The sequence below is a fragment of the Paroedura picta genome, chromosome 2 (assembly GCF_049243985.1).
Source record: "Paroedura picta isolate Pp20150507F chromosome 2, Ppicta_v3.0, whole genome shotgun sequence".
In the NCBI taxonomy this organism is placed as follows: Eukaryota; Metazoa; Chordata; class Lepidosauria; order Squamata; family Gekkonidae; genus Paroedura; species Paroedura picta.
This window is the reverse complement of record NC_135370.1, coordinates 178,519,150-178,543,611: the sequence shown is the minus strand read 5'-3', so window position 1 is coordinate 178,543,611 and position 24,462 is coordinate 178,519,150. Positions and strand designations below refer to the sequence as shown.

The 24,462-nt window shown below is 52.3% G+C and overlaps 1 protein-coding gene across 3 annotated transcripts in view; it reads left to right on the top strand.

Annotated features, from left to right (window-relative positions):
* Nucleotides 1-24,462, top strand: part of DAAM1 (dishevelled associated activator of morphogenesis 1) — a 193,397-nt gene that overhangs the window by 72,249 nt on the left and 96,686 nt on the right. For all 3 annotated transcript variants that reach the window (XM_077323960.1, XM_077323963.1, XM_077323961.1), the window contains exon 2: nt 8,596-8,818. In XM_077323960.1, the coding sequence (XP_077180075.1) occupies nt 8,636-8,818 (183 nt within the window). In that variant the 5' untranslated portion in view covers nt 8,596-8,635. The remainder of the gene's footprint in view (nt 1-8,595; nt 8,819-24,462) is intronic.

The following is a 24,462-nucleotide window of genomic DNA, read 5'->3' as shown; positions in this document are numbered from 1 at the left end:
GCCAGTGGCCCATGCAGTCCACCCCTCTGTGTCACACGGCGGCCAAGACCCACGCACCTGCTTTTCCTCAAACAGGCCCGTCCGCAACACCTTGCCGTGAATCTGGAACAAAAGAGTAATGTATCAGAGGCTGTCAAAACTGCACCGTCCGCTGATTTGCGACGCGAGCTTGTTTTGCAGCCCTGGGCGGGATTCCTGCTGGAAATCTACAGAGCTGCGTCAGCGGGCATACCTCCGCCTTCGCTGGAAACCCCACCCATGCTGAGAGATGACTGGGCTGCATACCAGCGGGGCCAGGTTTGCTGCCAGAGAGCGGGCAGAACCGGCATAGAAGCCTCGCCGATCCGAGCCCGTGATACCGGGCAGCCATGTGACGTGGGTGAGGCCGGCTCTCGAAAGCAGGTCGGGCTGCGTTCACCGCGCCTCCCCACCCTCTCGCCTCGGGCTGCAAGCGTCCCCGGCATCGGAAGATCTGGCTGCTAAAAGTCCTGACGCTTCGGAAAAGGAATAATCATTCCGGGCTCTGTTCGGACGGCAAAGCTGCCTCCTGCTTTCTACGCACGACAACAGCAGGCCCAAGAGCCCAACGGAGGCCGAGCTTGCCAGATCTCAAATCTAAGTTTGCTCAGTACTTGGATGGGAGACCCCAGAGGAAGACGGGAGAGAAGATATGAGCTGCACCCAACAATGTGTCACAAAACAAAACATTTTGCTGCGGACTGGGGGTGAGCGCTTCGGCGTGGTTGGGCCGTCTTCAGGATCTCCGAAGCCCGAGGCGGCCTGTGCCGTGGCGTGGAGGGAAGGGGCAGCTCTGGCTTTGGCATGCCAGCTGGCGCCCACACGCAGATACAGAGAGATCTGCACCTTTGTGCAGCCACCGGCTGGTACACCGATGCCGAGGCGGCCGAACCGTGCTGAACCGTACTCCTACAGCAGGGTTAGTCAACCTGTGGTCCTCCAGATGTTCATGGACTACAATTCCCATGAGCCCCTGCCAGCAAACGCTGGCAGGGGCTCATGGGAATTGTAGTCCATGAACATCTGGAGGACCACAGGTTGACTACCCCTGCCCTACGGTGGACAGTTCCAACACTAGGTGAATGTTTGGATCCCCCCTGATGAATCGTATACAGCGAAATACGTAGGGACTTTCTAGAAACCTGTTTCTTATCACCTGGCGTTTTTCCTTTTGGTTTTCTGAAATAATATAAAACAAAGCACTGCGTTTATTTTAGAGGTGAGGTTCCACCCAGGGGTTTCTGACTCGCAGTGACTTTCTGAACAAATTCCTGCCATCGGCCTCTGCCTGCCGTCCTTCCTTTTATGTTTTTGTAAGGTCGGTCTGCTTATTTAATACATATTTAATCCAGCGTTTCTAAAAGTTTATAAAAGATAGGGCAGTTTCACACAGCACATGCAGAGTTTCGTTCCTAATGAGACGGAACCAGTAGTAACTTATGCTACTATTTCACAGAAGAACAGGAGGAGTTGGTTTTTATACCCCACTTCTCACTGCCCAAAGGAGTCTCAAAGCAGCTGACAACCGCCTTCCCTTCCTCTCCCTGCGACAGACACCCTGTGATGGAGGTGAGGCTGAGAGAGCTCTGATAGAACTGCTCTGTGAGAACAGAAGTATCAGGACTGTGGCTAGCCCAAGGTCACCCAGCTGGCTGCATGTGGAGGAGTGAGGAATCAAACCTGGATTGCCCGATCAGAACCCTCTACTCTTATCCCTGACGCCACGCTGGCTTTCCATATTCAGAGTGCAAATCATAATTAGTTCTTAATATTTAGACAACGGAGCCTATATTAACATAGACTACATATTACATCATTGCAAAAGAATCTCTGTCTGGGTTGTCAGCTCAATAGGTTGACCCTTGAGATTCTTTTGAACACATGCGTACAGTTAGAGCACTCTGGTCTCGACCAGAGCCAGGGCCTGCAAAACGGAGCTCTTCTGCTGGGCCGTGGCATGAGGCCGGGCTGCAAGGATATTTATTGTATGGTTTTCTTGGGGGTTTTATATGCTGCAGCTCGACTTTAGCCTTTGGGGAGAGGTGAGGAATAAATCTAAATAATAATAATAACAACAACAACAACAATAATAATAAGGTCGTATCATCATATCACCCGATAAACGAACAGATTGAAAAATATATTAAAAATTAGTTAATACTCTGCTCTTCCCAGAATGCTGGCTCAGGGAAGCTTCCAACATTGGTCCAATAAAGCCTGCCCAGGACCCCTCCCCTTCCCACCCCCTCCAGGCCCATCATTATGGTATGAAAGTTAGAGCGGTTTCTCAGTGGGACAGGCTTCCTCGGGAGGTGGTGGGTTCTCCATCTTTGGAGATTTTTAAACAGAGGCTGGAGAGCCATCTGACGGAGAGGCTGATTCTGTGAAGGTTCAAGGGGATGGCAGGTGACAGTGGATGAGCGAGAGGGTTGGGAGTGTCCTGCATAGTGCAGGGGGTTGGACTGGATGACCCAGGAGGTCCCTTCCAACTCTATGATTCTAGGATTCTAAATTTCGTCTAAACCTCTGGAAGAAGTTCCTGATAGTTAGAGCAGTTTCTCAGTGGAACAGGCTTTCTCGGGAGGTGGTGGGTTCTCCATCATTGGATATTTTTAAGCAGAGGCTGGAGAGCCATCTGACGGAGAGGCTGATTCTGGGAAGGTTCAAGGGGGTGGCAGGTGACACTGGATGAGCGAGAGGGTTGTGAGTGTCCTGCACAGTGCAGGGGGTTGGACTAGATGACCCAGGAGGTCCCTTCCAACTCTTTGATTCTATATCACTTGATAAGTGTTTGACACATTTCAAAAACATGTTAAAATTTATCAACTCCCACCCATTTGGGAAACCCTTCCAGGGCCTTGAAGAAACCCCCGGTTTTCACGACACCCTGGCTGAGAAAGCCTGCTATAGAAAAAGGCACATCCGTACTCCTTTTCAGAGGAGCTGCGAATCTTACTGCGTTTCCTTTTTTGGAGCGACCAGGAGCGATCCATAGGTGGACAGAAAATTGCGTTTCATTCATGCGCTTCTTTTGTGTGTGGCAGAGATCGTCCGTGAGAGGAGAAAATGTAAATTGCTAATTTAAGCTTTTGTAGGAATAGACATTCGGTGCTGAGGAGGCCAGGGACGCTCTGTGAATTTTCATGTGGCTGTGAAATGGAAAAGGAGGGTCACCAATCGTTCGTCTGACTTTAAAATGGCTGTGTAGTATTCCAATGCAAGCTAGCAGAATTTGCATTAGACGGGACTGGGGGAAGGACAAATTTGCTTCGTTAAGTGTCAGTTGTGTATTAGGCTGCTTGCTTTGGACAGGGGAAGATGATTCTCTCCAAGTTTCGGGGTAACAAAAACGAGAAGCACACATACTGCATAGGGAGGGAGCCACTTCTGTGTGTATGGACATGATCTTGGGGTAGGAAAAGAAGTTAAGAGCCTGTGGCCTTGGGCCAGCTCCAGTTCTCTCAGAGCTCTCCCAACCCCACCTGCCTCTTTGACCTGGGTAGCCCAGGCTAGCCTGAATTTGCCAGATTTGCCACTTTACACTTCTTCCCTGTGGGGCTTTTGCTGGATAGGCCAAACTAATTTTGGAAGCTAAGCAGGTTTGGCCCAGTTTGGTCTGATCCAGCAGACCCTCCAGAGGAACTGGCTCTCTGTGTGGGTCAGGATGCTCGACTGGATGGACCCCTAGTCTGACCCAGCAGGGCTCTCCTGATGTTCTTAGGAAGTCCTCGGCCTCTCGGCCCTGTTGCTGGCCCTCCAGAGGAACTGGCTGGCCCCTGTGTGAGACAGGAGGCTGGACTGGAGGGACCCCTGGTCTGACCCAGCAGGGCTCTCCTGATGTCCTTAGGAAGGCCTCGGCCTCTCGGCCCTGTTGCTGGCCCTCCAGAGGAACTGGCTGGCCCCTGTGTGAGACAGGAGGCTGGACTGGAGGGACCCCTGGTCTGACCCAGCAGGGCTCTCCTGGTGTCCTTAGGAAGGCCTCGGCCTCTCTGCCCTGTTGCTGGCCCTCCAGAGGAACTGGCTGGCCCCTGTGTGAGACAGGAGGCTGGACTGGAGGGACCCCTGGTCTGACCCAGCAGGGCTCTCCTGATGTCCTTAGGAAGGCCTCGGCCTCTCTGCCCTGTTGCTGGCCCTCCAGAGGAACTGGCTGGCCCCTGTGTGAGACAAGCTTTTGGATTAGATGCACTATTGGTCTGACCCAGTCAAAGGAAGTCCAGGGTCACAACACAGAGGTAGCAATGGCAAACTATCTCTCAACACCTCTTGACTTGAAAACCCTCTTGATGGGGAATGGGGAGATCCCCATGGGGAGCTTTCTGGAATCAGGTGGCTTGTCCTATATACTGAAGCCTTCCCTTTGCACTTTACCACGGTTGGTCTCCCATGATTTCATGCACGCAACACCTTGTGAACCTCTCCCTTCTGTTTTGCAAAAGGGCCCTGCCTGCAGTTCTGTGTCATCTTCTTTCCTTCTGATGCAAAACCAAACAGAAAGAGCTGCTCTTCTACTGGGGTGGGAGTAGACAGGCCCAGAAGGAGCTGATGGGTTCAGAACAAGGAATTCTCCTCTGCATTTTCTCCTTTTCTTCCCTCCGGGGAAGGCGAACACTCTGCCCGTGGGAGTCCACATCCTTATTGTTCTTTTAAAAAGGCTGATCTCATCTCTTTTGATGGGAGAGCTTGGGACGTCCAGCCTCTTTTTCGGTGCGTGTCATCGCGGGGTTAAATCGCCTCTGCCTCTCACGTTTTTGGGGAAGCAGGGAGTGGCGTGGAGAAAACAGAAGCCCGTGGAGAGCAACTACCACTTTGTGGCTTTGCTCAAATCAACGATGCAGAACGGCTGGCCGGAGAACTGAGGGGAGGAAGGAAAAGGGAGCGATGACATCTTTCCAGCTTTCTGGGGGTTTCTTCTTCCCAAACAGGGACAGCTACCAGGGAGTATCGCATGAGAGCTTTAGAGCTGCCTGCATTTGCTGTTCTTGTCCAAGCTGGCCTTCGAGATCTAAAATCCACGGCGCATCTAACTTTTGCAGCAGGAGGGATTTATTTAAGCAGTAGATGACCGAGCATCTCTGCTGCTCGGGCTTTGTCTGGGCAGCATTAACCCATCTGCTGCCCCTCATTCTAGTCCTACATCAGTCTCACTCAGGAGCCAGCCAGTTCCTCTGGAGGGCCAGCAACAGGGCAGAGAGGCCGAGGCCTTCCTAAGGACATCAGGAGAGCCCTGCTGGGTCAGACCAGGGGTCCATCCAGTCCAGCCTCCTGTCTCACACAGGGGCCAGCCAGTTCCTCTGGAGGGCCAGCAATAGGGCAGAGAGGCCGAGGCCTTCCTAAGGACATCAGGAGAGCCCTGCTGGGTCAGACCAGGGGTCCCTCCAGTCCAGCCTCCTCTCTCACACAGGGGCCAGCCAGTTCCTCTGCAGGGCCAGCAACAGGGCAGAGAGGCCGAGGCCTTCCTAAGGACATCAGGAGAGCCCTGCTGGGTCAGACCAGGGGTCCCTCCAGTCCAGCCTCCTGTCTCACACAGGGGCCAGCCAGTTCCTCTGGAGGGCCAGCAACAGGGCAGAGAGGCCGAGGCCTTCCTAAGGACATCAGGAGAGGCCTGCTGGGTCAGACCAGGGGTCCCTCCAGTCCAGCCTCCTGTCTCACACAGGGGCCAGCCAGTTCCTCTGGAGGGCCAACAACAGGGCAGAGAGGCCGAGGCCTTCCTAAGGACATCAGGAGAGCCCTGCTGGGTCAGACCAGGGGTCCATCCAGTCCAGCCTCCTGTCTCACACAGGGGCCAGCCAGTTCCTCTGGAGGGCCAGCAACAGGGCAGAGAGGCCAAAGCCTTCCTAAGGACATCAGGAGAGCCCTGCTGGGTCAGACCAGGGGTCCATCGAGTCCAGCCTCCTGTCTCACACAGGGGCCAGCCAGTTCCTCTGGAGGGCCAGCAACAGGGCAGGGAGGCCGAGGCCTTCCTAAGGACATCAGGAGAGCCCTGCTGGGTCAGACCAGGGGTCCATCCAGTCCAGCCTCCTGTCTCACACAGGGGCCAGCCAGTTCCTCCGGAGGGCCAGCAACAGGGCAGAGAGGCCGAGGCCTTCCTAAGGATATCAGGAGAGCCCTGCTGGGTCGGATATGGGGTCCCTCCAGTCCACCCTCCTGTCTCACACAGGGGCCAGCCAGTTCCTCCGGAGGGCCAGCAACAGGGCAGAGAGGCCAAGGCCTCCCTAAGGACATCAGGAGAGCCCTTCTGGGTCAGACCAGGGGTCCATCCAGTCCAGCCTCCTGTCTCACACAGGGGCCAGCCAGTTCCTCTGGAGGGCCAGCAAGAGGGCAGAGAGGCCGAGGCCTTCCTAAGGACATCAGAGGGGCCCTGCTGGATCAGACCAGGGGTCCCTCCAGTCCACCCTCCTGTCTCACACAGGGGCCAGCCAGTTCCTCTGGAGGGCCAGCAACAGGGCAGAGAGGCCGAGGCCTTCCTAAGGACATCAGGAGAGTCCTGCTGGGTCAGACCAGGGGTCCCTCCAGTCCACCCTCCTGTCTCACACAGGGGCCAGCCAGTTCCTCTGGAGGGCCAGCAAGAGGGCAGAGAGGCCGAGGCCTTCCTAAGGACATCAGAGGGGCCCTGCTGGATCAGACCAGGGGTCCCTCCAGTCCAGCCTCCTGTCTCACACAGGGGCCAGCCAGTTCCTCTGGAGGGCCAGCAACAGGGCAGAGAGGCCGAGGCCTTCCTAAGGACATCAGGAGAGGCCTGCTGGGTCAGACCAGGGGTCCCTCCAGTCCAGCCTCCTGTCTCACACAGGGGCCAGCCAGTTCCTCTGGAGGGCCAGCAACAGGGCAGAGAGGCCGAGGCCTTCCTAAGGACATCAGGAGAGCCCTGCTGGGTCAGACCAGGGGTCCATCCAGTCCAGCCTCCTGTCTCACACAGGGGCCAGCCAGTTCCTCTGGAGGGCCAGCAACAGGGCAGAGAGGCCGAGGCCTTCCTAAGAACATCAGGAGAGCCCTGCTGGGTCAGACCAGCGGTCCATCCAGTCCGGCTGCCTTGAGCGTGAGCAGAGTACAGGTTTCAATAAAGCCAGAGGAAGGGGAGGGGGGAGAGAGATCCCTCACTGAGAGAACAGTCATTGGTGTGAATCACATGGGAGCAGTAGGCTCACCCGTCTTTTTGCCTGGTATCACAGGGGCCTTTGCCCACTGCCCTCCTAATGTACCAGCATGGAGCGCCACTTGCCCTTCGTGATGGAACATCATCCAGGAACATGGCAGCTGTTAGAACTGGGGCACCCGCCGATGCACGGTGCTTGGGAATTGGGGTACCCGCAGGTACATGGTGTTTTTGAACTGGGGCACCTGTGAGCACTTGTACATTGTTCTGGTAATGGTTGCACTGATTTCCAGGAGCACTAATTAAAGGGTTGTTGTTGTTATGTGCGAAGTCGTGTCCGACCCATCGCGACCCCATGGACAATGATCCTCCAGGCCTTCCTGTCCTCTACCATTCCCCGGAGTCCATTTAAGTTTGCATCTACTGCTTCAGTGACCCCATCCAGCCGCCTCATTCTCTGTCGTCCCCTTCTTCTTTTGCCCTCAATCGCTCCCAGCATTAGGCTCTTCTCCAGGGAGTCCTTCCTTCTCATGAGGTGGCCAAATTAAAGGGTCGCCACGGTTTTAAAGAGACGGTGGGGAACAAAAGCCATCTAGTGCAGCCAGATATATATATATATATTGTAATTTTATTATTTACTATTATATAAAGCATTTACAGAAAAGTAGAAGAGAAAAAAAGCGACCAGCTGATATGGTTTGCCATCCTCTTTTAACATACATATTCAGTTCCCATCACATATTAATCCTAATCTAGAAGTTTTTACCATCTTTCTTAGCTAAATAATCATATGAGAGTATAATCTATCATTATCTTAAGTGATATAAAGTCGGTCCCCTTCATATATTGGCCCTGACCTAAGAGTTACTGCTGCTGTCTTGTTAATACATATGAAGTATAGTTTGCCATCCTCTTTTAGCATACATATTAGCATAGTGCAGCCAGATATTGAGACAACAAGCTACCGAGAACGTTGTCACAATTCAGTCAATGATCATCTGGGGGTATCATTTGGGCATGGAACTGAGGTCATTGTGATAGGTGGGCATGTGGTTGTGGATTTCTTGCATCCTACAGGAGGTTGGCCTAGATCAGGGGTAGTCGAACTGCGGCCCTCCAGATGTCCATGGACTACAATTCCCAGGAGCCCCCTGCCAGCGAATGCTGGCAGGGGCTCCTGGGAATTGTAGTCCATGGACATCTGGAGGGCCGCAGTTTGACTACCTCTGGCCTAGATCATTGGTTCTCAGCCTTGGGGTCGCCTGGCACTTGGAGGGGCCATGCCACTGGCCACCTCCGCACTGCCTCCAGATCGTTGTGCGCTTGCACGCGTGCGCATGCGCGTGCCACCGCCACAGTTGGGGTCGCGGCGTTACGGTGGTTGAGAATCGCTGGCCTAGATGACCCCGGAGGCCCTTCCCAGCTCGGTGATTCTACGATAAGGGCCAGAGTCTGAACCTTCTCTCCTTTCTCTTTGCCTCCTTCAGGATTTAGCGTCTAGGAAGGCAGCTCAGGAGGGCTTCCGCCATGGCCCCCCGGAAAAGAAGCGGGCGAGGGATTGCGTTCATCTTCTGCTGCTTCCGGAGTAACGACCACCCGGAGATCACGTACCGGCTGCGGAATGACAGCAGTTTTGCCTTGCAAACCATGGAGCCGGCCTTCCCCATGCCCCCCGTGGAAGAGCTGGATGTGATGTTCAGCGAACTTGTGGTGAGTTAAGACGGTGGCTTTCTTCTTCCCCCTACCTGGTCTCGCGGAGGCACGACGGCTATTTGCACTTTGCTTCTAAGGGCAGATATCGCGGGCTCTTTACTCCTCTGGCAACACTTTCTAGGAGAGATGGTCATGGGACACATCTGTGCCCCTGATAGTCTGCCGTCAAAATAACAGGGCTCAAAAGCCAACGGGAGACCCGTTCTTATTTTTATTTTATTTTATTCATGATATGATATGATATGATATGATATGATATGATATGATATGATATGATATGATATGATATGATATGATATTATATTATATTATATTATATTATATTATATTATATTATATTATATACTGCACTCCCCGGGGACTCAGGGCCGTTTACATAATAACATAAGAACCATACATGGAAAATTTTATTTTCTTTATTATTGAACTTGCTGACCGCCACTCTGGGATCGGCCGACTCATGGGGCAGTTGTTGTTGTTGTTTTATTTCCCGCCTCCCCCCAGAGAATCGAGGCGGGTCACAGTTCAGAACAGAATGAGAAAACCACACTAAGGTCATCAGAGTGAATAATAAAAACCCGTCGTTTCCCCCACACACACCCCTTGATAACCCCATTCTGCCTGACCAGATTAATGCCTCAGGGTGGGTGTTAAAATACTTAAATGGTTGGATTCCTCACTCCTCCCTGTGCAGCCATCTGGGTGAACTTGGGCTAGTCGCAGTTCTCTTATGTCACTTCTCACAGAGCAGTTCTCTTAGTGCTCTCTCAGCCCCACCTGCCTCATCGGGTGTCTGTTCTATTATTATTGTTACTGTTACTGTTACCACCAGCTGCTCCCAAACGGGCTCGTAGCGGGATACAAATGACCAGTTAAAAACCCCATTAAAATGGACACAAAATACTGCACTCCCCCACATGCAGCCAGCTGGGTGACCTTGGGCTCGCCACGGCACTGATAAAGTTGTTCTGACCGAGCAGGAATCTCAGGGCTCTCTCAGCCTCTCCTCCCTCACAGGGTGTCTGTTGTGGGGAGAGGAAGGGAAGGCGACTGTAAGCCGCTTTGAGCCTCCTTCGGGTAGGGAAAAGCGGCATATAAGAACCAACTCTTCTTCTTCTTCTTCTTCTTCTTCTTCTTCTTCTACATGAAATACAATGAACCAGACAATATGGCGGAACACCCCCCACACATAAACACCCCTACCTCTTAAGGGCAGAGGAAGGAGGAACAAGATAACCTAAGTTGCTGATTGACACCAGGGGGGTCCCATCGATCTTCCCCACTGCCCCGGCCTCAGCCATAGACTGGCGGAAGAGCTCCGTTTGGCAGGCCCTGCAGAATGCCGGAAGCTCCTCCAGGGCCCGCAGCTTATCCAGGAGCTCCTTCCACCAGGCAGGGGGCAGGACCGAAAAGGCCCTGACCCGGGTTGAGGCCAGGTATGCCTCCCTGGGGCCGGGAACAACCAGTAAATTGTCACCCACGGACAATTTTGGGGATTGGAAGCGAACGGCATTTGTCAGCCACTTGGGAATCATTCTGACCGTGAAAAGTGGGGAATAAGAAACCAGCTTCTTCTAATCTAAATAAACAAATTGTCTCAGTTCGGATGCTGAGCATTTCCCCCCTGCTGGATTAAATCTGGTGACATGTTTTGGCCCGGGGCAGCAGGCAGCTCAAGACTCGGCTCCAGGTTTCTGCAGAGCCGGGCTTCCTATGTTAAGGATCAGCTGCTCACAGGAGCAGCTCAGAGGGAACGGTGCTGCCAGGAGCAACGGAGGATCCTGTGCCGGATCCGAACTCTTAATCCCCGGTTTCTCTTTCATCGGCACTTACTGAATGGGGATCTCCCTGCTCCTTGTTCATTGTTTGCGACGGTTGTTACAGAAAGGCTCTCAGTCAATAAGGAAAACTCCCACCCGAATGCTCTTCCCTCCACCCCCGTGTTTTCTGACTGCAATTGTGTCTTCGATGACTCACCCACTCTTTTAGGATGCTATTTATCTCCAGCGCATTGCTCTGTTTGTTTCGGGTTTGATTCCCCCAGCGTTATGGACGGGAGAGTGATGGTAAAATTCCTCTGGCCGTTGGTTTGGGCGATACAGACGGGCACGCCGGAGGATCAAAACTGGGGCGGTCCAGGGAATACTGAATCAGGAAGCATTGAAACCACCAATTGGAATTGGCTGACTGGCGTAGGGCAGGTCATGGGTTTTGGTCCCGAAGGAGGGGCCTTGGCTCAGTGGTGGAGCCTCTGCTTGGTATGCAGAAGGTCCCAGGTTCAATCCCTGGCATCTCCAGTTCAAGGCTCAGGTTGGAAGGGGCCTGATTCGGTATATGGCAGATTTGTGTGCGTTTCATCCACTATATCTGACGAAGGGAGCTTAGAGTCTTGAAAACTATATTGTTGGTCTGCAAGGAGCAACTGGGTTTGAGTCTTAACTTTTCTACTGCCCAACGGTGTGATGTTTGGTGACGTATGGTGACTGCGTGGGGGTTTCAAGACAAGAGACGTTTAGGGGTGGTTTGCCTTGGGCCAGCCACAGTTCTCTCAAAGCTCTGTCAGCCCCACCTGCCACACAAGGCGCTTGCTGTGGGGAGAGGAAGGGCAGGATTGAAAGCCGCTTGGAGACGCTTTAGGGCAGAGAATAAGTGGGATATAAAACCCAGCTCTTCTTCTAATCTGAAGACCTGGGTTTGATTTGCCACGCCTGCACAGGAAGCCTTCCAGGAAACATTCAGGCTTGATTTTTTTAGAATTGTCTTTGCACATGAAGCGGCATCCTGTTAGAGCTTCTGCCTCAGGATGCCAACCTCCAGAGATCTCCAGCTATCACCTGGAGGTTGGTATCCTTAGTCAGAATCTCTAACAAGATGCAGAAAGCCAATCAAAACTGGGCAAAAGTCCCACTTTCTCCTGGCATTTGGTCGGCAACAGGAAAACTGTCAGTGGGACCTTAGTGGGGTAAAACACCCCTTTTCTCCAGGGGAATTGATCTCTACAGTCTGGAGATGAACTAGATTCGGGTGCATCGCCGTGTGGGTCTGAAATAGCAGAACAAAGTTTGAGTCCAGGGGCATCTTTAAGGCCAACCAAGTTTTATTCCAGGGGTGAGCTTTCGTGTGCAGGCATGCTTCTTCAGACAATGAAATGGGAATCCCCAGACTACATACATAAGGAGAGATTGATTTCTATTTCATTGCTGAGGGTGCATGTGTGCACACAAAAACTCACAGCTTATATAACACTTGATGAGTCTTAAAGGTGCCATTCGACTGAAGCAATTTGGAAAGGGGCTGTAATTCAGGGGGATCCCCAAGTCCCACCTGGAGGCCAGCCATCCCGACCCCCAAGGGCCACACTGGGGTTGGGTAGGAGGGTCACTGTTTTAGATAGGCCGGTAGCTGAAATCGGGCTGGCCCATCGGCCCAGAACATAATCATGGAAGCAGGAAAGCCCAAATGATGAGATGTTGGCTGAGAAGCTACGCAGGTTCACAAAATCAGAGAGCCCTTTCTATTTAGATAACAGAAAACATGTGCCGGAACGTGAACCGGTTCGAGACACGTTTTCAAAACTTCTTTCTCATCAGTGGTGTAGAGTTTTCCCATACATCAATATTAAGATCTTGTCCTCATAGGATAGGGCCTCTTGTGGCGCAGGGTGGTAAGGCAGCCGACATGCTGTCTGAAGCTCTGATGACGAGGCTGGGAGTTCGATCCCAGCAGCCGGCTCAAGGTTGACTCAGCCTTCCATCCTTCCGAGGTCGGTGAAATGAGTACCCAGCTTGCTGGGGGGTAAACGGTAATGACTGGGGAAGGCACTGGCAAACCACCCCGTATTGAGTCTGCCATGAAAACGCTAGAGGGCGTCACCCCAAGGGTCAGACATGACCCGGTGCTTGCACAGGGGATACCTTGACCTTTACCTCATAGGATACCATAATCCTTAGGCATTCAGTCAAGACTGAATCTTGGCAATCCCATGGCTCAACTTCATGGTTTCCCATCTTGTGCCACTTCTCTTGGTTGTTTAATGTTCTGGACAGTGTCCATTTTGACCGTGTCCAACCTCCTTGCTCTTTGTTGGCCTGGTTTCCTTTTTCCACTGACCAATCCTAGCATGATTGCTTTCTCCATTGAGTTGGATGGCATGTTGTGGCCAAAGTAAGTGAGCCGGAGTTTCGTGATTTCGGCTTCTGATGATAGACCAGGCTTTATGCGCTGTAGTATTTCCTTGTTTGTGATTTTTGCCATCCATGGAATCCACCGAAGGCTTCCCCAACACCAGGATTCAAACAAATAGATTCTTCTCTTGTTCGGTTTTTCCATCGTCCAGCTTTCACGGCTCTACGTGACTATCGTAAATATAAAAGATCGATTGATCGTGATGTACTATTCATTTATAATCAGAATTTCTAATTCTTGCAGAACGTACTTTGGGGACAGAGGACCATGGAGGACTATAGAGATCGGTAGAAATACATAATACTCTCTCCCCCAGAGAAAGTTCTGCATGAATCCGAAATTCTGGTTTCATTATATAAAGATTATACAAGGATTGATCTCTGAAGTCAACATTCTAATATGGCTATATGGGAAAACTCTATGCCAGTGAGGAAAAAGACGTTTTCAAAACGCGTCTCTAACCGGTTCACATTCTGGCCTATGTTTCCTGCTATCTAAATAAAAAACTCGTTGATTTTGTGAACCTACACGTAGCTTCTCATTCAGCATGTGATCGTTTTGGCCGTCCAGAATATAATTACGGCATTTCTGAGGGCAACGAAGAATCGGCAGAAGGAACGGAGAGGGTGAAACACGGTGACTTTCCAAAGGGTGCCACCCTCCGCATAACCATAGGCGGGCTCTGGGCGGTTTTTAAATTCACGTTTCAATGAAAACACACACAGAACGTTGACGGGGGGGGGGGGGGGGGAGCCGGAAAGACGAGGAAGCCTGTGGCTCCAAAGGGGGCGATGGTTATCACGCGCAAGAGCTTGTGTTTCCACATTCCCTCCTGTGCCGCTTTGTGAGCCAAGGGAAGTGAAAAGTCGAAAGCCAGCAAATACCCACAGCGCCTCTGTTTTTCCTCCCCCGGCTGGCTGGCAAGGTGTTCTTTCTTCTTGCGCCAAGCTCCTCGTGCGTGGGCGGCCATGCGCGAGGGGCGTTGGTAAGAGAGAGGGAGCTTTGTGGGCCCAGAAAACTCTAAGCCCTCCGCCCCAAGAGGGCCGGCTCCGTGACCAGGAGGCTGTCAGGCCTTCCGTCGGCTCAGCCCGCCACACAAGGAGGCCGTGGCTGCAAGGGAAAGATAGACTTTCACAAAAGGCCGGCAACAGGGCCGCCTCTGTTTTTTTTCTGTCGCTGCCGCACAGTTCCCGGCAGCTTGGAAACCGGTTTGGGTTGTCAGAGCAACCGGGGAAGCTTCTTCCGACAGCGGGTGGGTGTCAGGAGTCTGGGACAGGCCGTTTTGCCAGCTGGCTTTTCAGGTTCGCATGTGCTACTGAATTAATAGTGTTGTGAGATTGCGAGAGCTGAATTAATAGGCCGGTGGGGGTGGGGAGGAGATGCAGCAGTGGTGGGGATGACAACCTCCAGGAAGGAGCTGGGGATGCCATGGAATCGCAGCTCCTCTCCAGACTGCAGAGATCAGTTCCCCTGGAGGAAAGGGCTGCTTGGGAGGGGGGACTCAGGGATGCCAGCCTCCAGGTGGGGCCTGGGGATCCCCTGGAATGACAGCTCCTCTCCAGACTGCAGAGATCAGTTCCCCTGGAGGAAAGGGCTGCTTGGGAGGGGGGATTCAGGAATGCCAGCCTCCAGGTGGGGCCTGGGGATCCCCTGGAATGACAGCTCCTCTCCAGACTGCAGAGATCAGTTCCCCTGGAGGAAAGGGCTGCTTGGGAGGGGGGATTCAGGGATGCCAGCCTCCAGGTGGGGCCTGGGGTTCCCCTGGAATGACAGCTCCTCTCCAGACTGCAGAGATCAGTTCCCCTGGAGGATAGGGCTGATTGGGAGGGGGGATTCAGGGATGCCAGCCTCCAGGTGGGGCCTGGGGATCCCCTGGAATGACAGCTCCTCTCCAGACTGCAGAGATCAGTTCCCCTGGAGGAAAGGGCTGCTTGGGAGGGGAGACTCAGGGATGCCAGCCTCCAGGTGGGGCCTGGGGATCCCCTGGAATGACAGCTCCTCTCCAGACTGCAGAGATCAGTTCCCCTGGAGGAAAGGGCTGCTTGGGAGGGGGGATTCAGGGATGCCAGCCTCCAGGTGGGGCCTGGGGATCCCCTGGAATGACAGCTCCTCTCCAGACTGCAGAGATCAGTTCCCCTGGAGGAAAGGGCTGCTTGGGAGGGGGGATTCAGGGATGCCAGCCTCCAGGTGGGGCCTGGGGATCCCCAGGAATGACAGCTCCTCTCCAGACTGCAGAGATCAGTTCCCCTGGAGGAAAGGGCTGCTTGGGAGGGGGGACTCAGGGATGCCAGCCTCCAGGTGGGGCCTGGGGAACCCCTGGAATGACAGCTCCTCTCCAGACTGCAGAGATCAGTTCCCCTGGAGGAAAGGGCTGCTTGGGAGGGGTGACTCAGTGATGCCAGCCTCCAGGTGGGGCCTGGGGATCCCCTGGAATGACAGCTCCTCTCCAGACTGCAGTGATCAGTTCCACCAGAGAAAATGGATATTTTGGAGGGAGAACTCTATGGCATCGTACCCCACTGGGGATTCTGTTCTCCCCCGGCTGCATTCCCAAATCTCTAGCAATTTCTTAACCTGATTCTGGCAACCTGCTCCCCAACAGGTAACCGAGAGGGGGGAGAGAAACCAGGCATACCTATGGGGCCTTGAGTTCTCCTGGAATTACAACTGATTTCCTAATTCCATACTCCAGAGATCAGTACCCCAGGTGAATACAGTCGCTTCGGAGTGTGTACTTTCTGGCATGGAACCCTAGATGATGTCCCTCCCCTCATCCCCAGGCTCCGCCCCCAAATCAGGAACTTCTTATCCCATAGTTGGCAGCTGTAAGCTGTGCTGAGCTGTCCGTCTCCAACGTTGGAAACATCCAGGGGCGAACTGCAGTGTTGGGAGGACTTAGGGGTTAAATTCCTGCTGTCTCTATCCCTCCCCCACCCCCTTTCCTGTGGCTTTCCAAACCCATCTGGCGGGGGCTTTCAGAGAATGCAGCCCATTCAGCTGTCCGTCAAGCTATGTCTCTCTTCCCACCAGAAAAAGCGGGCGAAATCTAGATCTGCCTGCATGTAATTCTGCAGACAGATTTGCAGAGCTTGATCGGAAAACACCTGGCTGGGAGGAGCAGCTGGCCTCCACGTTGAGGAATCCCCCATCCCAACAGGGAAATCACAGTGGCCGCTCTCTGTATTGTTTTTTACCATTTGCATGAGAAATTGCAAATCAGTAGGAGCCCCCCCCCCTTTTTTTTTTCCTGCCAATGCATTTCCGTGGCTAGTCCCTTATCTAGGTAATGGAGAACCCCCAGACTGTGAATCAACATCCCCTGGCCCATTTTATGCAGGAAAGGAGACCAAATCCCTGCTCACATTTTTTGTTTTGCATTGAGAACAGTCAAAGTCACAGCTGAAGACCGTTTTATGTAGAAGCGAGAAGGTTTTTAATACTGCCTTTTTTTTCTTTTACTAAGGAAGCCTCCTTTTCCCCCCAGTTAATGCATTTCTGTGGGTAGCCCCTTATCTAGGTAACGGAGAAACCCCAGACTAAGAATCAACATCCCCTGGCAGCTTTTACTCAGGAAAGGAGACCAAATCCCTGTTAATATTCTTGTTTTGCATTGAGAACAGTCAAAATCACAGCGGAAGACTGTTTTATATAGAAGGGAGGTTTTTTTACACTCCACATTCTACTCCCCCAAGGTGTCCCAAAGCAATTTGCAAAAGCCCTTTCCCTTCCTCTCCTCACAACAGACCCCCTGTGAGGCAGGTGGGCCTGAGAGAGCTCTAAGAGAACAGATTTAAGAGAATTGAGCCTGGCCCAGGCCCAGGGTCACTCAGCTGGCTGCATGTGGAGGAGCAGAGAATCAAACCCAGTTTTCCAGATCAGAGTCTGCCGTTCTTTCATCGCCTTCTTCACCAAGCTGTCTTTCTCCGCCCAAAAAGTGATGAACAGGTGGAATTCACTGCATTTGAGTAAAGCGATCCTATAATGTGGTTTTTAAAATTTGTGAGTAGAAGAGGAGGAAGAAGAAGAGTTGGTTTTTATACCCCCACTTTTCACTGCTTGAAGGAGTCTCAAAGCAGCTTCTATGATTCTAGGATTCTGTGATTCCATTTCCATGGTTTGTTCTAAACCAGCTGCAGAGAACAGGATTTACGATGGTGTCAGTGGGAAAGGGGAGGGGTTAACCCTTTCCCACCCCTCAACTGAATCTTTCCCCTGGACTGCCCTATAGCATCAGGCAGCAGATCACAGTTTGATTCTAGAAGCACCTTTAAGACCAACAACATTCTGTTCAAGGTATACGCTTTTGTGTGCATGCATCAAAGACTTCTACTATACTCATTTTGGTACTCACCCCCCTTATCGTATCTGAAGAAGTGTGTATGTACACAAAAGCTAATACTTTGTTGGTCTTAAAGGTGTCCCTGGATCCAAACTTTCTGCTTTTGTACCCAAGGTTACGTGTGCCCTGAACTCCACGTGCTACAAAGAGTCTCAACTGTGTGTGAAGAAGTCTCCAAAGAGGTGGGGTGTTCAGTTTTTAAGCAAGCGTTGGCCGCAGACTTGCATACCGCAACAATTCTTTCTCCGCCGAAAAGCAAATTGCTGTTTCCCTTGAGTGCGTGTGCGTGCTCGCTATTCACTGCTCATCCAAAAAGTTATCATACCTCGTTAAAAGCGCCGAGTCCTTCTGATGATGTGCTGGGCCTCACATTGGCCCTCACTGGGCCAATGCCTCCAATATGGTGGAGAGATTCCCCCAGGGAGGGCCAGTCAGAGGCTCCTCTGCGTTCTGTGCCGCTTCCTAACGCTCGTTGTGAAGAGGAAGAGTTGTCAGGAGGTAAGCTTGGGAGCTGGGACAACCATCCCGGTGCACCCTGCTGCATCTGCGCCTGTCTTCCACAGCTGTCCCACGTTACCTGCCCTCCTGGCTACAGAGAGAGCTTTAGGAGACATCTGGCCACACTTTGCTGTGTTGGCCCGGGCTGCCAGGCCGGCTCTGGTCTGCGGGGGCCCTTCCACTCTCCCGCGGCCTTTCTGTGGCCTGTTTTTAAGATGGGCTTTCCTCCTAGTCCAGGAACTGACTGTCTAATGTTGGGTTAGATGACATGGGCAAGGGCCAAGTCGGTCCTCCAACTCACCCTCCAGAAGACAAACCTGTTCAATCATGCACAAATCAACTAAACCGCAGCATTTTATTTATCTTATATGGAAAGTCCATCTTCTCATGGGCTGCTCCTCAGGCTCCTCAGGAGGGCAGGATGCTGTTTCTGCTGGCTGCAGAGGAGAGGACACGCAGTAATGGGTTTAAACTACAAGTACGACAATATAGGCTAGATATCGGGGGAAAATTTCACAGAGTAGTTCAGCAGTGGAATAGGCTGCCTAAGGAGGTGGTGAGCTCCCCCTCACTGGCAGTCTTCAAGCAAAGGTTGGATACACACTTTTCTTGGATGCTTTAGGATGCTTAGGGCTGATCCTGCGTTGAGCAGGGGGTTGGACTAGATGGCCTGTATGGCCCCTTCCAACTCTATGATTCTATGATTCGATGATTCAGTTTAAGCCGAAACCTAGAATCCTAGAATTGGGAGGAGAAGAAGAAGAAGAAGAGTTGGTTCTTATATGCCGCTTTTCCCTACCCGAAGGAGGCTCAAAGCGGCTTACAGTCGCCTTCCCATTTCTCCCCCCACAACAGACACCCTGTGAGGTGGGTGAGGCTGAGAGAGCCCTGATATCACTGCCCGGTCAGAACAGTTTTATCAGTACCGTGGCGAGCCCAAGGTCACCCAGCTGGTTGCATGTGGGGGAGCACAGAATCGAACCCGGCATGCCAGATTAGAAGTCCGCACTCCTAACCACTACACCAAACTGGCTCTCAGGGGCCAAACTGGCTCTCAGGGGCCATCCAGGCCCTCTAGCCCAACCACCTGCTCAATGCAGGATCAGCCTCAAGCAGGGGTTGTCAACCTGTGGTCCTCCAGATGTCCATGGACTACAATTCCCACAAGCCCCTGCCAGCGTTTGCTGGCAGGGGCTCGTAGGAATTGTAGTCCATATACATCTGGAGGACCACAGGTTGACTACCCCTGGCCTAAAGCATCCAGGAGAAGGATCTGTGCAGCCGCTGCTTAAATATGGCCATTGAGGGGGAGCTCCCCACCTCCTTAGGCAGCCCCTTCCATTGCTGAACTAGACTCCTAGAATCCTAGAGGGGGAAGGAGCCATGCAGGCCATCTAGTCCCACCCCCTGCTCAGTGCAGGATCAGCCTCAAGCATCCAGGAGAAGGATCTGTCCAGCCGCTGCTTGAATACGGCCAGTGAGGGGGAGCTCCCCACCTCCTTAGGCAGCCCCTTCCACTGCTGAACTAGACTCCTAGAATCCTAGAGGGGGAAGGAGCCATGCAGGCCATCTAGTCCCACCCCGTGCTCAGTGCAGGATCAGCCTCAAGCATCCAGGAGAAGGATCTGTCCAGCCGCTGCTTGAATACGGCCAGTGAGTGGGAGCTCCCCACCTCCTTAGGCAGCCCCTTCCACTGCTGAACTAGACTCCTAAAATCCTAGAGGGGGAAGGAGCCATGCAGGCCATCCAGTCCCACCCCCTGCTCAGTGCAGGATCAGCCTCAAGCATCCAGGAGAAGGATCTGTCCAGCCGCTGCTTGAATACGGCCAGTGAGGGGGAGCTCCCCACCTCCTTAGGCAGCCCCTTCCACTGCTGAACTAGACTCACAGAATCCTAGAGTGGGAAGGGGCCATGCAGGCCATCCAGTCCCACCCCCTGCTCAGGGCAGGATCAGCCCTAAGCATCCAAGTGAAGGATCTGTCCAGCCGCGGCTTGAAGATGGCCAGTGAGGGGGAGCTCCCCACCTCCTTAGGCAGCCCCTTCCACTGCTGAACTAGACTCCTAGAATCCCAGAGTGGGAAGGGGTCATGGAGGCCATCTAGTCCCACCCCCTGCTCAGTGCAGGATCAGCCTCAAGCATCCAGGAGAAGGATCTGTCCAGCCACTGCTTGAAGACGGCCAGTGAGGGGGAGCTCCCCACCTCCTTAGGCAGCCCCTTCCACTGCTGAACTAGACTCCTAGAATCCCAGAGTGGGAAGGGGTCATGGAGGCCATCTAGTCCCACCCCCTGCTCAGTGCAGGATCAGCCTCCAGCATCCAGGAGAAGGATCTGTCCAGCCCCTGCTTGAAGACGGCCAGTGAGGGGGAGCTCCCCACCTCCTTAGGTAGCCCCTTCCACTACTGAACTAGACTCCTAGAATCCTAGAGGGGGAAGGGGCCATCCAGGCCATCTAGTCCCACCCCCTTCTCATGGCAGGATCAGCCTAAAACATCCAGGATAAGTAATAGCCTGGACTGCAGTATAACCTGATGAAGAGAGGTTCAAGGTGCTCCCGGATTTAAATTTTGCTCTTCAATAGTAGACAGTGTCCCACTCGCCTGCGGACAAGGTGGTGGACTGACTTCTGATCACCCCTACCTTCAATAATGAAATATTCAGAAATGGTTGGGAGACCCATCCCCATAATACAACATGCTGCCTTTTCAACTATGGAGAAAAATGGCCGTCTTTTCCCCGCAGAGGTCCAAATATTTCATTTCCAGGATATGGGTCATATTTTACCAGCTCGTGTCTGAAGCCGATGTTCTCAAATAAATGTTTATGAGCCTGCTGGGTATTGATGACTCCTAATGGATTATTTCAGAATGAGGAACGATTAATGCCAGCGGTGGGTTATTATTGGAAAGGATCCTTAGAAATACTAACCAGAGGAAACTGCTGTGCAATTGAAAGCTTTTTTAACAGGCAATTACCTCTCCACTGAATGTTCATTTATTTGTTTGTTACATTTATATTCTGCTGTTTTCAGCACAGTGGCTCACGGTGGAGATAGCAGAGAGAGTGCCGCAAATTCTCTCCATGTTTGCTGCAACAATTCCTCTGGTGATTTGATATTTAAATTTTAAAAAAGCGTATTCCTCCTTTGGAATTGATGATCCTGACCAACTGGGGATCTCATCAGGAGTGACGAGAGAGCTAACTAGGGATCTCTTTAGATAAGTTGAGAAGGCCTACTGGGGATCTCAGTAAATGGGATGGCAAGGCCAATTGTGGATATCAGTAAGTGGGACAAGAAGGCCAATTGGGGATCTCAAAGAGGTGATAAGGCCACTTAGAGACGTCAGCACATGCAGCACCAAGTCCTGTTGAGGGTCTCAGTAAATGGGATGGCAAGGCCTACTGGAAAACTCAGTAAGTGGGGCAACAAAACCAATTGGCGATCTCAGTAAATGGGATGACAAGGCCAATTTTGGATATCAGTAAGTGGAACAGCCAAAGCCTCTTGTGGCACAGAGTGGTAAGGCAGCAGACATGCAGTCTGAAGCTCTGCCCATGAGGCTGGGAGTTCGATCCCAGCAGCCGGCTCAAGGTGGACTCAGCCTTCCATCCTTCCGAGGTCGGTAAAATGAGTACCCAGCTTGCTGGGGGGTAAACGGTAATGACTGGGGAAGCCACTGGCAAACCACCCCGTATTGAGTCTGCCATGAAAACGCTGGAGGGCGTCACCCCAAGGGTCAGACATGACCTGGTGCTTGCACAGGGGATACCTTTACCTTTAAGTGGAACAGCAAGGCCAATTGGGGATCTCATTAAATTGGGTAACAAAGCCAATTGTGGTGTGATTGCCTATTTGGGATTTGTTAATGGGATGACAAGACCAACTGGAGACCCCACTAAGTAGGACAATATGGCCAATTGGGGCCCCCATAAAGGAAATTCCAAGGCCAATTTGGGGCTTCAGTAACTAGGACAACAATATCAACTGGGGATCTTAATGAACGGAATGAGAAGGTCTGTTGGGGATCTCAGTAACTCTTTCCTGAGGTTCTTGATCTGCAGCCGTCAAGCACAGGATCTGGGAATCTCCGTGTACCAAGCTGCCCTGCTACCTAGTTAAATTATGTCCAAGCCCAGAAGCTGAACTAAGCCACATGGCACTTTCTGTCTCTTAATGGCTGCACAACATTTTCTTCTGTCATGATACAAGGCCTGAAATAGTGCCCAAAAATGAGTAGGGATGCTTTTTACTGCCAGACATGTGCATGAAAAGCTCCCATTCTCTTTTGGCACAGCCCTGTTCCGTACTCAAAGATATCGATCTTTAGCTTCTCGTCCAAACGTAGAGGAGGTGTGGCTGGATTTCTTTCACAAGTAGCTCAGTTGCAAGCAGACGGCAAACATTTGAGGACAACTCTTTAATCTGCCCTTAAAAAGGGGGGAAAGATCCCCAGTTCTCTGCCTCAAGCAGCGGCCAAGGAGGAGGACGAGGAGGAGCCGTGGCCCGGTACTGACTGATCAACGGACCGGTACCGGTCCCCGGACCAGGGGTTGGGGACCACTGGTTTAGAGCACAGCATTTGGGTATTTAGGTTTTCAGAAAGCCAGGAGGATTAGGGGCCCTTGTTCTTGAACCAGTTTGAATCCAGTGGCAACTTTGAGACCAGTGAAGTTTTAATCAAAATGTTAGCTTTCATGAACACCGCACATTTTGTTAGACACCGGAATGGGAGTTACTAAACCACATATATCAGTAGAGAATTGATCATCGTTGTGACGGCCTATCAGGGATCTCAGTAAGTGAAAAGGACAAGGCCAACTGAAGGACCCAGAAAGTTGTACAATATGGCCAATTGGGGATCTCAGTAAATGGAATGACAATTGGGAGCCTCAGTAACTTGGACAACAATACCAATTCGGGATCTCAATAAGTGGGATGAAGAGGCCTATTGGGCATGATGAAGGTGTTTACAAGGATCTAAGAGAAATAAGCTAGGTTTATCAGCTTCTCATTTGTAAACTTGGCTTGTTATTTCTAGCCCATGACCCACTCTCTAGTTATATATGTGGCCTAGGAACTCCCATTTCATTATGTTTGAGGAAGTGTATGTGGTCACGGAAGCTTACACCTTGAATAAAACTTTGTAGGTCTTAAGGGTGCCCTGGAACTCAAACGTTGTTTGGCTGCTTCAGACCAGTGTGGCGGCCCACCTGAATGTACCTGAAGAAGTGTGCATGGACACAAATGCTTATACTTTGTAGATCTTATATGTGCTGCTGGACTCAAACTGTGTTCGGCTACTTCAGACCAACGTGGCTACCCACTTGTATTCAGTTTTCCACCACGGCCCCCTAAAGCTGCCACATTTGGAATAGTTTACCTGTTTCCCCATAGATTTCCAGCAGTTGGACTTCCTGTAGTCACTAAAACATTGTGCCTCAGGTAGTGTTAGAATTTGACCGATCAGATGTCTTTCAAGCAGGGAACGTTTAAAACATTGACTTATTTTTACAACCGTAACAATGAACCGACCGAGTTATACTAACAGCAGGGACTTCTAAAAAGGCTCCAGGGCCTCGTTCCCTCCCTCCTGAGAAGCTTTGTAGACCACAGTGCTAGAGAACACAGAGGCTCACTTTCATTCCCACATCAGCTGAGGGTTCCAACTTCTGCGTGAGGCCTGGAGATATCCCAGAATCACAACTAATTTCCAGGCTACAAAGATCAGTTCCCCCAGAGAAAGTGGATGCTTCTGAGAGTGGGCTTTATGACGTAGTACCCAGATGGATCACTGGTCTGAACCAGCACAGTTCTTCTGATGTTTTTATGAAGGCCTCGGCCTGTCCCCAGAGGAACTGGCTGGCCCCTGTGTGAGACAGGAAGCTGGACTGGATGGACCCCTGGTCTAACCTAGCAGGGCTCTCCTGATGTCCTTAGGAAGGCCTCGGCCTCTCTGCCCTGTTGCTGGCCCTCCAGAGGAACTGGATGGCCCCTGTGTGAGACAGGAGGCTGGACTGGATGGACCCCTGGTCTGACCCAGCAGGGCTCTCCTGATGTCCTTAGGAAGGCCTCGGCCTCTCTGCCCTATTGCTGGTCCTCCAGAGGAACTGGCTGGCCCCTGTGTGAGACAGGAGGCTGGACTAGATGGACCCCTGGTCTGACCCAGCAGGGCTCTCCTGATGTCCTTAGGAAGGCCTCGGCCTCTCTGCCCTGTTGCTGGCCCTCCAGAGGAACTGGCTGGCCCCTGTGTGAAACAGGAGGCTGGACTAGATGGACTCCTGGTCTGACCCAGCAGGGCTCTCCTGATGTCCTTAGGAAGGCCTCGGCCTCTCTGCCCTGTTGGTGGCCCTTCAGAGGAACTGGCTGGCCCCTGTGTGAGACAGGAGGCTGGACTGGATGGACCCCTGGTCTGACCCAGCAGGGCTCTCCTGATGTTCTTAGGAAGGCCTCGGCCTCTCTGCCCTGTTGCTGGCCCTCCAGAGGAACTGGATGGCCCCTGTGTGAGACAGGAGGCTGGACTGAATGGACCCCTGGTCTGACCCAGCAGGGCTCTCCTGATGTCCTTAGGAAGGCCTCGGCCTCTCTGCCCTATTGCTGGTCCTCCAGAGGAACTGGCTGGC